General features: G+C 34.3%; 3 protein-coding genes across 5 annotated transcripts; all 3 read right to left on the bottom strand.

The window, feature by feature from the left end:
- Positions 1-545: 545 nt before the first annotated feature.
- On the bottom strand, positions 546-2,965 carry LOC140979999 (F-box protein SKIP8-like). 2 transcript variants are annotated; one of them, XM_073445718.1, is made up of 3 exons: positions 2,749-2,965; positions 1,806-2,002; positions 546-977 (listed from the first exon to the last, which is right to left on the bottom strand). In XM_073445718.1, the coding sequence occupies exons 1-3, from the start codon at positions 2,956-2,958 to the stop codon at positions 707-709; spliced, it is 678 nt and encodes a 225-aa protein (XP_073301819.1). In that variant the 5' UTR covers positions 2,959-2,965; the 3' UTR covers positions 546-706. The 2 variants fall into 2 exon arrangements, with proteins under 2 accessions (XP_073301819.1, XP_073301818.1); XM_073445717.1 differs by having other exon boundaries at positions 546-1,038; positions 1,810-2,002.
- Positions 2,883-6,650, bottom strand: LOC140979998 (SUN domain-containing protein 5-like). 2 transcript variants are annotated; one of them, XM_073445715.1, is made up of 5 exons: positions 6,225-6,650; positions 4,292-5,643; positions 4,130-4,215; positions 3,937-4,003; positions 2,883-3,007 (listed from the first exon to the last, which is right to left on the bottom strand). In XM_073445715.1, exons 1-5 carry the CDS (start codon positions 6,412-6,414, stop codon positions 3,005-3,007), a joined length of 1,698 nt encoding a protein of 565 aa, XP_073301816.1. In that variant the 5' UTR covers positions 6,415-6,650; the 3' UTR covers positions 2,883-3,004. The 2 variants fall into 2 exon arrangements, with proteins under 2 accessions (XP_073301816.1, XP_073301815.1); XM_073445714.1 differs by lacking the exon at positions 2,883-3,007 and having other exon boundaries at positions 3,585-4,003; positions 6,225-6,649.
- A 517-nt stretch (positions 6,651-7,167) lies between these two features.
- Positions 7,168-15,065, bottom strand: LOC140979997 (probable inactive ATP-dependent zinc metalloprotease FTSHI 1, chloroplastic). The gene is made up of 15 exons (XM_073445713.1): positions 14,149-15,065; positions 13,966-14,050; positions 12,295-12,729; positions 12,155-12,208; positions 11,985-12,050; positions 11,463-11,558; positions 11,255-11,383; positions 10,674-10,726; positions 9,803-9,998; positions 9,568-9,682; positions 9,181-9,455; positions 8,982-9,065; positions 8,778-8,890; positions 8,446-8,695; positions 7,168-7,722 (listed from the first exon to the last, which is right to left on the bottom strand). Exons 1-15 carry the CDS (start codon positions 14,844-14,846, stop codon positions 7,546-7,548), a joined length of 2,826 nt encoding a protein of 941 aa, XP_073301814.1. The 5' UTR covers positions 14,847-15,065; the 3' UTR covers positions 7,168-7,545.
- Between the last annotated feature and the right edge of the window lie 1,681 nt (positions 15,066-16,746).

Raw genomic sequence — 16,746 nt, 5'->3', positions numbered from 1 at the left:
AGTTCTAAATAAGAAAGTGGAGGTAATAATTCAAAGGTGGACAATCGCGAATTATTAAAAAGTATATATCAACATCACAATCTTCAAACTACGCGTTTTTTTTCTGTAATGATTGAGAAAGAGAGAGATTCCATTTGAAAAATCAAGAGAATACAAAGGAATCATATCATTAGTATTTCGTATTATTACATGAAATTTATTTACTGAATGAAATTATCACTATCAGTCTCATGCAAAATCTATTACTTGTGGATTTATAAGATGTTTTACTCATGTTCATGCACAGAAAGTATTGCAAAGTATTTAATTTCTTGCTACAATACTAACATTTGCATTTTCAACACAAAATACTTGTGCCTCAGACGGTCAAATGTACAAGAGTGGACCATCTCCATTAGTTTGATTGCTACCGAAAATAAAAGGTGATCCTTGAGGGTTACTAAAAAACAAACTTTTAACACTCTCAAGCGAAACCTTAATGAATAACACCGTCGTGACATAATATCTAGGAATAACTAAAAGCATAATATCAGTTAACAACGAAGTGTAACTGAAATCAATTATCATTAACTGACGTCCACCAATCGACATAAGATCTTCCAAGAAAACTTTGCTGTTTCTTAGCGTCATTCCTAGCTAAAGAGAAGAAAAGAAAATAGACTACTCACAAGTTTCGTTGATAAGATAGTTTAAAACTTCGCACGACCTAGCCTGGAGCTACTTGTCCATGCAGAGGTAGTTGCCCGATACCTATATTCACAAAAAATGTTGTATGATGGTGGACCATATACCACCTCCCATTCTGGAATTCATAAACATTAGTCACATTAAATGGACCGTTTTCCATTTCAATATAAGCACTCATTGTAACCCAAGCCATCTCTGTCAGCACCCGAGCTTTTACATCTCGAACTTGGAAATCGACGACATTGTCCCAGCGAAATGCTAGCCGCCAGCTTTCCATAACTGCATCATAACTAAGTAGAGGGATACATAAAGCTTCTGGATTCCGGTATGGAAATCTATAACAATGAGATACTAACAGTCCAACATGATTAGTCATAGTGAAACACAATTCAAAATAGTTTCAATGAAGGAATCAAGTGTTGATTTGTCCACAACATATCTTATCCGATTCATGCATATGATCGAGCTATCAACTAAGCATAATCTTCTTGGGACTTTATATCCACAAAGTTATGAGATCAACAGCCACAAGAATCGAGCAATCTAACAAAGATAAATAAACATAAAGCAAGAGGATTTCATTGTTTAACCCCTTTGACATAATAAATCCTGTCATAATCTTTATGATAAGATAACAGAATATATTCTGGGAATGGCAGAAAAAAGGCCACAGCTTATGTTTGACAATAGCATATAAATCATATACACATCCAAAAGAAGCATATGCACTATCAAAATCAAATTCTTCATTGATTTCCATACTTCATGTTTCAATACTCGAATTTATGTTACTGGAAATTTCCAAGACTGAGGTCAAACTTTATGCGAGGTTATAAGTATCAACAAAAAGGTTACAACAAAGGGCCGCATACTAAAAATATTATTTTATAATTCCCTAGCGCGGTGATAAGCCAAATACATCTGTTGAAGTCTCATTTGATGAAAAGTAAGAATTCCCATAAAGGGCAGGAACAACGAACAGAGAGATAATTAATTCCATGAACATTCTAAACCATGACAAACAAAACTTTTGTTTAAAAACATGGAAATATAAATCAAATACTAGTGATTAGCATGAAAATGAAAAAACTTCATGCAAGAGTAGAGAACCCACATACCCACTGAATGACTCGCCAGTCGCATGAAAACACTTCACATAATCTGCGTTAAGCCAAAACTGGCTCATTGCTGGAAGTGAACTTTCTCTAACAATCCTAAAAAACTCAGCATTAGTGTTTACTATGGTTCTTGTAGCTGCATAATAAGCTTTCCATCCATTTGGTGGTCTTACATTATGTTGTTCTAAAGTGAAATCCTAGACAAGGAAAAAAATAACAGAATTATCTTACGACTGTGTGTAATATTTCAAAAATGCACCAATAGAAATTCAATATTTTATCGAGATCAGCATAATGGCCAATGTTAATTGTTAAATAAGATTGAAATCCTAAAATTGAAAAAATAATGTTAGTATACGACACAGTAGAGGAATTATGGATCAAAGAAGTCATGAAAAAAACATAAATGCTTTTTATCATTGAAAATAATTCAGGAATAGAAGCACCATTTGAACGAGCATTCATCTTTTCAAGCAATTAAAACCATTTTAAATTGCTGTCCCCTCAGAGATGGATCACATCCATTCTAACGAAAATGAAAAAGCCACCCCAAGATTACAAGTACGTAAGTCATTATAATCACATGCAGATGCTACCTACGAGACTTCAAGTAATCAAGTCTCAATTTCTAATATGTCAATCTACCTTCTTGCACTATATACAAATATCATTTATATTTTACACCTAAGTCTTATCATTTATCACATGAACTGAAGCTAATACAAGAGTAACTAATAAATTATAGTCCCACTGAAACAAAAAATTGGCTCTCTCTCTCGTCTGATAAACTAGAAGCTAAAACACTGTAAGAACAAAAGCACACAACTGAATCCTCGACAACGCAATAATACATGAACAAATTTCATGGGGAATAAAGAAAGGAAGAATTGTCTAAAAGAAATAGTGTCACAAAATTTAAAAATTTATAAGAAAAAACACACACCTTATGATATAGGGCCTTCCACGCATTATCATCATTGGCAGCTTCCCGCATGTGAGAATTCGTCATGGAAAGCCTACAGAGGCTAGGGTAATCCAAGTAACTGAGGGCATGCGTTGTGATCTCTGGTACTAATTGCTCCATCATGGACACTCCAATCTGCCTCTCCACTGCAATCTCCCCATTCTCACTTCCATTCAAAAGCGCCTTCATTCTCCCACCAGTATCAATTTCACTTTTCTCGCTTCCAAGTACGCAATCACTATATTCATACAATTGGAAAAAATACTCAGTTTAATTTACCCTTCCGGAAGATTAATAAAACACTCGCGAAGAAGATACAGAAAAATGTCGCGCTCCCAGAGTCACGAAGAATTACGTAACCGTTGTAAATCATAAACTCCATCGTAAGTCGTGAAATCACAATATTATAAAAAAAAAAAAAAAACGATCGCATTAACTCTCACAAAATTCGTCAAACTATCAACTGGGAAACAAAATCATGTTACCTTCCTAAGCGAAAGTTGAATTGTTTCACCTCTGAAACCCTAATTTGGGGTGAGGGGGGGGGGGTGGTGTTTGATATGTTATGGAGACGGAAACTAACTATTTGTAGTAGACAGAGAAGCAAACTGCACGAGCGGAGAGTCGAGGAACAGGTCGGATGCAAGGGTAAGTGTAATTAACATCATCCGCTTCACCCCTCTAGCTATCCTTAATTTGCACTTTTCCTCTCGTGTATGATTAGGAATTAATTTGAAATCTGATTTGGGTTCTATTCGGCAAATATTTTGATTTGAGGGGTCAACGGTCAAAATTAAGCTTTATGCACATAAAAATAACAACCAAATATTAAAAATTAAACAAATTATATTTAAAAAATTTTGTCAAATAAAAGGTCAGTTTTAAAATCACTTATATATGATAAGAGTTTGGAATTTATGTTTCGACGAGAAGCCAATCTTCACTAATAGGGCTACTGGGTCGCATTCTTCACCACAATAGCCCCCACTTAGCACAAAACTAACTATAAATCAATGGGATGAGCATTGTCAAACTACAGCTGATGAGAATCAAAGTCCATCCTCTAGACTGTAAACCTGAACCAGCAGGCATTGGCGCACTGAAGAATTTCAGGATCCAGACCAAAATTAACTTGACAATCGCTATGCATGCGAAGCAAAAGCTCACTGTTAGCATCACAAGCTCTTTCTTTTCCAGACTTTCTTGATCATCTGAAACTTTTTCGACCTTTAATCTGCAGAACGAATTTACACAATGAAAAGTTTGAGCCCATCAAAAAAAAACCATGAACGAAGAGATGACAGTATTTATAAGTTGCATTAGACCACTCAAACCAGTACCAACAAATGTTATTACCAACCTAAGCATGCTATTTTCTGCAGCCAAGTGATCCATTTGACTCGACACAGCAGTTCTCCAGGACTCAATATCAAAAACTCCTTGTTCCTAAGCAAAAGAAAAGCAAGTGAAAAAACTGAGTGTGCACCAAGTTTGTGATTGTTCGAAAACTAAGAGTAAATACCATTATTTTTTTCCATTCCAAAAGATCGTTTATCTCCATTTTTCTTTTTTCGATAAGAGCAGAAAACTTTGATAGTTCTTGATCAAGTCTGGGAAAAACATCTCCTTGTCCTTTGTTTAGCTCTTTTATGTACTCCTCAAGCACAGATAAGTTCAACTCTAGCAATCTAACCTTTTGTAACAATACCTTAAGGGCTGCATCGGCATGTAATCTGTTGTTTTGATGTTGCCGAGTTTTCACCTTAGGATCCAAATTGCTGCTACCCAAGGTCGTAGGTTTCTTGAGTACATCCAAGTCAATCTTTTTCCCCTCGTGTATAGTTTCTACCTCATCTCTAACAGCCTCAACCACATTATGAGCCACACTATCTACTTCAAGATTGTTAGAACCTTGTTCCAGTGGTTTCAAATGCATCACCGTTGTATTAGGCTTCATCAGTCTACTCGTAGAAGACTCCTCCGAAGTAACAATAAGATCCTCAAGCATCTGTTCTATTGCATCAACGCCATACACCTCTACAACACTAAGTGTACAGTAGAACTCCGACCCATAATGACTAAGTAAATCCACTTTCAAATATCTAGCCCATTTTGGATCTGGTAGCTTAAAGCATTGAGTATGCTTTACATTTGAAGCTATGAATGTCCCCAAACTATACCATGAATTGGTCGGATATACCAAGCTCCCAGATAACTCAAATTCTTTAAAATTAGAAGAGTAATGCTCAAAATTTGCAATTTTGACAGCATCCACCAAAGTTTCATCAGCAAGCTCGATGATAAAGAATTTTCCCTCCACAGAACAAGGGTTCCTCAGATACTTATCATGATCCTTCCCCAATATGTTTCTAGCTCCCTTTGCCTCCTTGTTATGAGCAATCACTTTCGCACCCTTCGACTCGAAGGCATAATTATATGCTGTCCCATCAGGCTCGAGCCTGTGGGTGATGTTTACTAGCTGGTGTGGTGAACTCCCACTTTTTTCTTGCCTCGTAATGTTTTTAAAGTCATCAAGATTGGGATAGGTTAACTGAGTTTTCCAGTCCTCCGGTCGTTCGAGTGTGCCTTGCTCCTCATCTTCTTGTGGTTCTACTTGACACTTTAATGAATTATAACCTAAAACGACAGACACTAATTCCTCTAATCGACTAGTACCTTGGAAGGACTCTTCGGACTTGGAAGAACTATCAAATGAATCTGGATCATTACTAATCATAGACACATTCGACTTCAACACGACTGCATTTGCCTGGTTCTCATTATCATTTTCTACAACAGAAACCATATCGTTGGATAACTTTCCATAATGAACACCAGAGTTATTCATGCTCTCATTATATGCATTGACATCTCCTGCAAATTTTTCGTTCAAAAGAGCCAAAACATGATTATTGTTGGAACCATCTGGTGAAACTTGTTAGAGTAAAGTACACACATTAAGTTCTAAAGCACCGAATAGTACAATTGTTAACCATTAATTCAATGGCATTCTTCGAAGTAGTTACCAGCTGTCTTTTACAAATTCAAACTTCTGGACTCACAATGATTAGCCTCATCATGGAAATTCATTCAAAGAACTGCAGCTACTATATTATTTCTTGTTTTTTCAAGTATAAATGCAAACTTCAAACTAAAACCAGGCGACTTCAGCAAAATTACCTTAAACAATATCCATAGTCTAAACATTAATTGATTCCAATAAAAGAGTTAAAACTACCAAGATAAGAAACAATCAAGGCTACTAAATATACAAGGAAAGGGATTCCGAGATGAACAGTAATCTCCAGAGCACCAAATTCAAAATATTCACGAAAAGGGAAAGAGTGCGTGTACCAAAAAACAATACAAGAAAGTGGGCATTAAAATGCAGGCAAAAATTACACAAGAAATAAAACAAAAATGAGAAAAAAACAGATGACAAGTGAATGGGTCACCTTTGTTTCCATGGGTGAGACCAAATTTAGCATGAAACAAGATAACAGCACACCACAACGTGAAGAACAGAGGAACAGATAGCCCACAATAGCTTCTCCTAATTTTCTTGGCAACGTCAACTTTTTTCACGCGGTCTTTTCGAAATTTATGATTTGTTTTTGTTGGCTCACCGTAACGTGATTTCTTCATCTCTCATCGTTTTTCTTTTTCAATTCCACAGGTTTTTCATGGCGTTTTCATGCAGCAGCGTGCGATCATTTTGCAGCTGATTTTTCAGGTAGAAGATGGATGAATAATTCAAGACATATGTCATTTCGAATCGTAAGTATTCTGCTAGCTTCATCTTTTTTTCACCACTGTGTGTTCTTGCGTGTTGGTGTGTGAAATTCATGGCACGGCAGGCACATCATTGCTCTTCGCTTTTCCCCCACCTACCCATTATAAACTGCCTAAGATTCGGTCCATTAGGCCCACACGCGCGTTAACTCAATTCTTAATACTTCATTTAATAAACTAAACTAAAATTTAACTCTGCATTTGGATATATAATAATTTGAATTTCATGATTTCACATACATTTTCATTGTTTATATTTATATAATTTAATCAAGGGAAATTCAATTATATAATATAAATAAGTATGAATTTGAATGTCATTTCCTTTAATTGGAAAGGGAACAAAATGATTTAAATTTGTCGAAAGATTTTCAAATCAAGTGAATTTGAAATTAAAAATATGTAACACCACAAATGATTTCATATCATTCCTTTAAGTTTTGAGTCAATAATTTTGAGCCAAATTGATGTAATGAATCTGAGATGATTCAGATGCAATCTAAAATTCTTCTCGTGCAACGTTTGAAAGATCAAGCAACAGTTCGTAATTTTTATCAAATACATTTAACTATATTAAAAGGTGAAAAAATAGTTGAATGATAGGTAAATTATATGTTAGTGTCATAAAGTGCTTATATCTGTAAATTTGAGTCGCAACGAAACAATAACTGTAACCGAGAAAATCCTTTCCCAAGGCACTATGTAGCTAAGCACAAACTTGTTGTATCCACTATTGTCAAGTTGGGAGAGCGTCAAGTGTAGGAAATTCTAGTCTTGCCATAAATTTTATGTTGGCTATGTTCACCTGTGTAAAATACAAAACTTAGCTAACCTAGACAGAATTTCACCAAGCAACCTCATCGATACAATGATCTTTCACCTCATAATGCAGTAAAAAAAACAGTCGTTTCCTGGCCTGAACTTGAATGAATCCGATTAGAGCAGTAATAGCTTCCCGGTTTTCTGCTAAACTTGGGAGGTAAATCATGAAGTTAGCATGGTATACTCCAATTCATTCTTCTGTGCTTGATTGTCTTCAAAGAATGGAAGGCTCCCTGGATTTCTCTCCTCCAATACCAGACTCGGGGGTGTCTCTGCGGGATAGTTATCGAGGATAAAATCGATTTCGTCCCCACTAATCTCTTTCTGACTAAGAAGAACCTGCAGCATAAAAAAAATGGATAATTGGTTTATACGAAAACTTACAAACCCCGTGCTATTTTTTGCATGCTCTTTAAATTTAAGCCAGTCAGGAAATATGATAAACCAGCTCCCGAGGTGGTTGCGTTCCTGATTGTAGATGACTGGTTTTTAACACGTATTCGACAATATCATTTTAATTGCCAGTTCAAAGTTGCAGTCGAAAACGAATTTTCACTTCTACTTGGATATTTGATGAAAAGTAGATATTGGGGGTGCAAGCTCCTCTTGCTTTGCTTACTTAGTGCTCACTAATGGCTCGGTTCAAACTCTGTCTTCACAGATCTTGTGTCGACCTCGAGTAGCTAAGGCATGGATCTAGTTTAGAACAGTACCAATAGAGCTACAGGAGTCTGAGATTGATTGATGTCTGTTAGAATCAAATTCGAGCTCAAGTAACTCGATAGGAGTTCCACTCGTGAATTTTCTTTTAAACCAAACCAAAATACACCCCTAGTTTGAAAGAGCTTCTCCATTTTCTTTCTAGCAATTACAAATCAAACATAATGGGGTCCCTCCACGTTGACACAAAATTGTTAAAACCATCCAAGCATTTAGCATCGAATTTCGACTCATAAAGGAATGCAAAAGAACACTCACTAGCCTATGCTCATTTCGCCGCCAGGCATTCAAAAGAGAAACGGAAAGAGGGCATTATACTTGATCTGAAAATTCACTGCATACCTTGACGATTTTAAGAAGAGCAGCAGTGTGGCGTCTTAGCAAAGCAACCGTATTTCCATACATATCACGCATCAATTGTTCCGTCCTTTTTGCAACGTCATCGTCTAGTTTGAAGTTAACAGGTGGCTCAATCAAATCATAGTCATCATACAGGGAACCCTCAAAGTCAAGCCGGGGGCCAACAAATTTAACCTTCTTTCTCCACGGCGAAGGTTCTCCATGCACAACCATTGGATTTTCCATATCCCATCTTGATAACCAAACAGATAATGTTAATGACAATATAAGAAGTAACATAAAACGAACCAAATGCAGACAGATAGAAGACCTACACTGTAATGATCTTTCGAGCAAGCCAAGATGCGTCAGCAAGATAAGAGACTGATGCTCTCGAAGTATCCCGCCCAAAAATAACCTCTTCTGCCGCTCTGCCTCCAAGTAACACCTTTATATAAATACATTTTTTAACCATTTTATGTCTCAATTTGTAACTGATTGAGAGAAAAGCTTTGGCAAATGAAACTCAAAGTTCACACCTGAAGACGGTGTAGTAATTGAGGTCTGCGCTCAAACATATAGAACTCATCATCAAGACGATGAAACACAACTTGAGACAGAGTCTGCATAAAGCAGTTTACCAACAACATAAAAATGAGGAAAAGGCTATTCTTAAAGCATTAAACGTGTAGCACGGAAAAAATCCACACACAAAACAAAGAAATTCAACAAACCAACCTGTCCACGAGGATGAATTGATACACGATCACAACGCTCGACTTTTGCATTCTCGACACGCCTAAGCAGATGAGAAATCAAAGCAGTCCCCACTTCTGCCGTAGCTCTGCGACATTGTCCTTGTTGACTCAGCTCTATTCCAACGCGCTTCGGTCCCACTGTAAGACGATCAACAGCATCATCCATGTCTGACCGAAGAATTGCAGCATGGCCTTTCCGCACTGCCACGAGAGCAGCTTCTTGGAGAAGTTGAGCTAGCTTTGCACCTGTCCATCCTGATCAACATAATACAGATGTTGCACAGCAATAAGGAAAGCATCTTTAACCATTCAAATAAAAAAAACTATTTGAAATTTTGATGTGAAAAAACAAAATTCAAATGCATACCAGGCAAGTTGTTTGCATAAGTGGACAAATCAACCGTGTCCGACAACTTCACGTTACGAGCATGAACTTTTAAGATTTCCAATCTTCCTTTTGAATTCGGAGGGCGAATTCTGATCTACATTGTAGAAACATAATCATCATTAATATTGGTTATATAATGCTCAAACAATTTGATATGCTATTAAATTAACTGAAAACCTTTGATAGCCCACTACTTTCATTCAGAGGAGCACACCTTACGATCAAATCGACCAGGACGGAGAAGGGCAGGATCCAGTAAATCCATTCGATTAGTGGCACCCAAGAATATAACGCCTTTACCTGTATCAAACCCATCTAATTCTATCAAGAGCTGGTTCAAAGTCGTCTCCCTTTCTTGAGTTGCAGCATTATATAGCTGGTCTTTTGATTCACGAAATATCCCTTGCCGCCTACAGACCAACAAAATTCAAAATCAATCAGTTATGTTTATTTCATTGTACAAAATACAGGAAAACATTATACAGACACCAGAACAAATTTTGACTTGACATCTATAAAAAAGCAAACTGATTGAATCAACAATGTTGTAGAACTAATCAACTTTTATTATTCATCCTCTAATAAAGCCAAAAAGTTCATGCCAACAGAGTATGGAATATTTATTTCATTCACTGTAAAACCAAATAAGATTGACAAACTCAAATAAATAAAAAACAATTACATAATGCTGCAATAAAATGTAGTTTACCTAATAAAACCAACACATGAACATTTTAAGGCGATCCAAACAAGATAACATCCCTCATCCCTTGGGAATAAACACGTAATCTAACAGTGAGACATACAAATATATTTCTGGAGAAAATTTTTCTCTCACTTGTTATTGTCAAACAGAGCATGCATACCACAGTAAATTATGTCATTCAAACTTGAAAGGTATGACCGAAGTACAAGTGGATATCCCCGAACTATACCTTGTTGGACAGGAAGAGAGGAAAAGCTTCAGTGGTTTAGGTTTATATTCAACTCAAACAGAGAAAAAATTTCAGCTTTCAATCCTTTACTAGCAAATGTTTGAATGATGATCAGCGGAAAGAACGAGAAGCCTGCTAAAACATCCATACCTTGTAGCCAGAGCATCTATTTCATCAATAAAAATGACCGATGGTTTATTGACCTGTAACATAACATCATATATCATCAGCTATCAAATTTACAATCCGAAAACCCAAACATTGTTAAGAAAAGGTAATTCCCTCCATAAATGTAATTATGATCAGTAACAGAGAACATCACTTTTGTACCATAATTTTTTCCTACTGAGGTTAATTAATAATTTCCATTATACCAGCCAAATAATGAGGGCATCTTTGAGTGATAACAAGTGGAAAAGAACTATCTCATTCGTATCGGTAAAACCAAATAATTGAATTTAAAACCAAGAGAAGCTATTGACTAGGTATAAGAGTAAGAGTATCATTAATTCTGATAAGATGCATAAAAAAAAATTTACCATAAATTTCAACACCAACAATCCACCCTAGTGAAAGCTAAAGCTTAAATTATACACAAAATGGAACAACATTTCTGTCAAAACACATTAAGCATTATTGATGCCCATAAATATCTGCTCTATAAAATATTAGAAGTGCGAAATTGAATTTGTATTTAAGTCTCAGAAACAACAAAATCAACAGCCAATTACCTTTGCTCTCTTGAACAAATCCCTGATTCGAGCAGAACCAACACCAACTAACACTTCAACAAATTCTGATCCAGCCATTTGGTAAAAGGGAACGCTGGCTTCACCAGCTATGGCCTTTGCAACTAGTGTCTGGTGACAATTTATTGTGTAATCATTTTGTAAACTTTCAATTAGAATTAGTATAGATAGTAGAGAAATCCAGCCAAACCTTGCCACATCCAGGAGGGCCCTCGAGAAGAACTCCATGTGGAGGCTTTATCCCCATTTTATCAAATAGTTCAGGATTCTTGAGGTACCTGACCAACTTATAATGACACCAAAATGATCAGAAAAAAGAAAAGGTAGGAATACAGGAATTATGATGCCTCTGTAGATCACTTCTTGTAAATGCCAGCATCAGAAATGCAAGTGTATATAGACATCATAATATAACAAATAAATGGCAACACATTTGTCAGTGGCAAACAAGTCACCCAAGAAAATGATAGAACGTCTCACAATTATGAAAATTGAAGAAGTTTTGATTATAAAGTAACCTTAAAAAGTCAGTGTGATCACCAGAAATTGTCCCAAATGGGGTTTCATAAGAAAAAAGAATATGTATTTCATTTTTAAGTTGTTCCTGGAAAAGCTCTCGCTTAAAAACAAACAAAAAACAAGAGCAAAACTAATTGCATTTTCGCTAAGGTACAAAATTGCACACGGCACTTCATGTAATGTAATATGATACCTCTTGAAGCTCCTCGACAGCTTCCTCGATCCCTGCTACATCACTAAATAATACTCCAGTTGAACCCTGAAGAGAGGTAAGTACATTATACATTGATAAGATCATTATACAAGACAAATTTGGAAAGCTTAAAAGACAGATACAGGGAGATAATAAGTAGTTGAACTAACATCAACACGAGCTTGTGGCTTTGACTGAGAAAATTCAATGCCTTGCCATATATCCTACATGTAGAAGAAATGTTGAGTGAACTGCTTGTGAAATATTAATTGTGAGCCTGCCATAAGAAGAAAAAGGAACCGATGCTCACCCATTTTCTAAAATTTTTAGGTCTTCTAGAAAGTGTAAAACGGACAAGTAGCACCATTGTTAAAAAGACCAACATTATTGGTTTTAGCATTTCAATACTGGCAGACACTCCACCAAAAGTGTAAACTTCATACAATTTTGACGTAATTCCTCCATCACCAAAGAAATCAGCAAGATTTTCCCAAACCCTTTCCAGAATTCCAAAGATGAGACCCAAAAATAGATTGATAAATGGTTTTGTCACCGGCCAGATGACATAGACAGCCGTTGCAAAGACAAAGCTAGTGACAGCAAATACTGCAGAAGCCAAAAACCCACCAACAACAACTGCAGCTGCAGCCATTGCCGCAGTTAACACTCCAAGTTCAACCATCACTCTGCTTGATATGTTTGATGCTATGGGATGAGGATACTCTGGTAATTTTCCTACAAAGGACTGCACAGGAAGTTCAAGCAGTCAGAAAGGAAAGAGCAAAAAGAGAAAAGAAATAAAATGACAACAAATTCTAACCAAAATTATTCTTCTCGTACCCCAGATGTGGAAAATTATAAAATAATTTCACCTGCCATGAGCATTTCAGAACTCAATTTAAAACAATTAACTAAGCCAACTAATTAGGGAACTTACACAATCAATCTCATAGTAAATTGATTTTGTTTTATATGGCCTTCTCGCATCTATCAAACTACATTTAACTTAATTGCCTGCTACAATTTTGGCCAAAAATACCACGAATATTGTAGAAATTGTTCTCAATTTCACGATTTGCCTTGCGGAAGTGTGATAAATAATCGTGCAGTATGTTGTAAAATTAGATCAAGAACCCAACACACAAGAAAAAATAAAATTGACAGAAAGAAAGAGCGCACAAATTTACGTGGTTCGGCCATAAAATTGACAGAAAGAAAGAGTGCACAAATTTACGTGGTTCGGCCACTAGAAGGATCTACATCCACGCTAGAAACCACTATGATCAACACTTGTTCAGTTGTCCTTATCTGCCCTTCTGTCCTTGTTTTCATCTATTAGTTTTTTCCTCAAATAAATCAAATCTAAAACATCATATTTGTGAGACGGTGTCACTATATCCATCTAAGGTATCCACAAAGACAAGCTGTGGAACTTCTGAGTGTTAAAGGTTGACGATTTATAATTGGTTACTGAGAATAACACTTGATAAAGCCGCTTCACCGGTAACAAGTGACTGAAGAAATTGACTTGTTAATCAGTGGGTATAAAAGGGTGGAGTGACTGACTGCAGACTAAAAGAGAGTGCCCAAAAGGTGTATCCATATAACCGTGAGAAGTCATCATCCAGAGGAAGCTGAAGCACTACAAGAAAGTTTAAGAGAGTTTCTTCATGAGAGTTTATAGAAGGAGATATAAGAGTGAACTTTGTGAGGAATGAGTGCTTGTAAGTTCAATTGATCATAGTGGTTCTCGCACTTTTCTCCGAATGAAAGCAATGAAATTGAGCAAGATACTCGCACACTTTTCACAAATCAAGTATTTTCCATTCCGCAATCCTCGTTTTCAGATGGATGGCTTCATTAAGTTGGTTTCTTATACTCGTCACAACAGCATCTGTCTCAATTAGCATACCATTTGACACTTTCATGAATCCATGGAAAAATGCAAATACAAAAAACAAATGAGAAAAAGAATTCATACCATCATTTGCCTCTCTATTTCGTTTCGAGGTCCCTTGTATGTCTCCAAAAGATCTTTCACTTGGTCTAGGCCAAGTCTCATAGTCCTATTATTACAATTCAAGTGAAAGTCAACCAAACTTTAGTCTATACATACTATCAATAAAAAAGTGCCAACAATGTTTCATGTGACCAAAATACAGACCAGTTAGTTCTATGCAACCTCTTTTCCCCTGGAATTTCTTTCAAATCAACAACAAAATCCCGATACTCATCATTACCATAAGAAACACGGCCCTCCTTATAAGTTACCAACTTTACCTTATCACTCTGACTGTACTTTTGAAAATCTTCATAGCTCATTTTAGGCAACTCTTTTACATTCTTATCGAACTCTTCTTCTTCAGACAAATTGGCCCCAAATACTTGTTCTGGAACATAAAGCTTCCCCTTGTACTCCCTCAACAAATCCTTCAAATAAACCTCTCCCTGAGGGTTTGCTAAATCACTACCCATGCCACTCTCTTTATCACTTTGCCCTACCAGAGACTTCAAATTTAATATCCTCAGTATCTTCACAACCCTATCATTGAAACCTTTTCTGCTCAGACTCTCCTTCTCTTTCAATGTATACAATCTATCACCAATCAAGTATTTGGGTTCAATTTGGCTAGGGTTTTCCTTCAAAACCCTAGTTACGAAATCATCCTTCTCAGCATCGTATTTCACTGAAGGACTCGAATCTGAACCCGCTCTCCGGGAAAACACTCTTGTATTGCTACAAAAGTGCTGTCTTTCGCGACGTCTGATTGAATACATAAATTTTGTTTGTGTTCTTTGAAATGGGAATATCCCAGGGAAATTATTTAAAGCTGTAGCAGTGCCCAATGAAGCCGAATACATGATTTTTTTCCCAGCTAAAAAAAATTGAGCTCGATCAAACTGCGGATTTCACTGAAATCAAAATTTGGCATCCCACTGAACTCGAAATCGAACTGAAAATAGTCATAAATGTTAACTAAGCAAACCGGAACAGCGCCTGACTGATGCCATGAAACGGAATTTGGAGTGATCTTGCACCGTGGGTGAATGGGATAACATGAGAAAGGAAGAAGTAGAAATCGTTAGAATAAATACGCGATTTTATCTCTTTTCGCAAGGTTGCGCTTTTGCCATATCGTTTATTTTTATTTTTTTTAACCATCACTAAGAGATATATATTTGTTTTAAACTTTTAATAATTTTTATAAAGTTTATAAATATTTTTAGATTTTTATATACTCTATAAAAATTTAACAGTATTCAATGTAAATTTTTTAAAAATTTTAAATGTGATATTCAAACTTGACTTTTAAAAACTCTAAAAAAATCTATAGATATTCAAATCGTTTATATATTTTTAATAACTCCATGAAATTCTATTAACTACAAGAATCAAAATTTAAAAACAATTATAAAATGTCAAAAAAATTTGATTCAAGTTAAATATTTGGATATTCATTTAATTGATAATCTTTTAAACTCACGTATTCTCTCTCATTTCTATTAAAAATAATATTAATACAAATACTAAATTTTCATTATTTTGTCCTCCTTATATTTGTCCTTTTATTTGAACCTTTTCAAAATATATTTTTTTATTACTAACAATAATTTAAAATCAAAATTATTTATATAATTCATTTTTTTTATGAGTTCCGGTCACAAAACCTAAAAAAAATTAACATTATATTTAATAACATTTATCACACTGCATAAAAAATTATAATATTTTATTGACTCGTAAATTGAAAATAACTATTATTTTTAATAAATAAAATTTATTTTTTTATTAATTATCATATGAGCTTTAGTGTTTAATATTTTCTATCATTTTAGTTAATTTATATCTTAATTTTGATTAAAACTCAAAAATTTATTTAATAGAAATGAAACTTTTAATTTTTATTATTTATTAATATTGAAATTTTTTGTTATGTATTTTTTAAAAATATTAGTTAATTAAATAAACATATTTGATTGACTTGAATAATTGAAGTTTGTTATAATAAATTTAGTACTGATTTATTTATTATATTTCATAAATTAAATCAACAAGGAAAAAATATTTATATTGATATATAAAAATATTTTAAATAAATAAATTTTATTCATGTTCAATTGTTAGTTAAAACAAATTACAATAACAAATTACAAAATTTGTAGAGTTCTATGAAAAAGTTTACAAATTTCTATAAAAATAATACAAAATAAATCTACAAGATTATGTAAAAATTTTTAAAATATGTGACATTCTCCAAAAACTTAAAAGAAATATTTCATATCACTTCTTAAAATTATTTTAAAAACAAACAATAATAAAAATAAAATTCCTATTTGTTTTTGCAGATGGAAAATATGATCGAACCATGTATAAATTTTCTCATTTCAACGTCCCAAAAAAATAGCTTTGAACTCCGAGTGTAGATATTTATTTATTATATTTTATCAATATTTTAAAATACATGTAGTTGTATACATAATTTATTTATTGAGTTATAATTTTATTAAAATATAACTATAACACTATAATATTGATTAAAAAAAATAATATTACTTTATTATATATTTATAAATATGTTTTATTTGAGTATATAATTTATCTGTTAACATGTATTTGTATTTATTATGAATACTATGATATTTATTTATAATAATATAATTTTTTAAATAATATACTTTTAAAAAAATGAATAAAATAATTTGAAAATAATGTGTAAATAATTAAATTTAATAGAAAAAAAAATCGGACTTAAAAACAATT

Source organism: Primulina huaijiensis, chromosome 6, assembly GCF_012295235.1.
Source record: "Primulina huaijiensis isolate GDHJ02 chromosome 6, ASM1229523v2, whole genome shotgun sequence".
Taxonomy (NCBI): Eukaryota; Viridiplantae; Streptophyta; class Magnoliopsida; order Lamiales; family Gesneriaceae; genus Primulina; species Primulina huaijiensis.
This window is presented reverse-complemented; position numbering and strand designations above follow the sequence as displayed.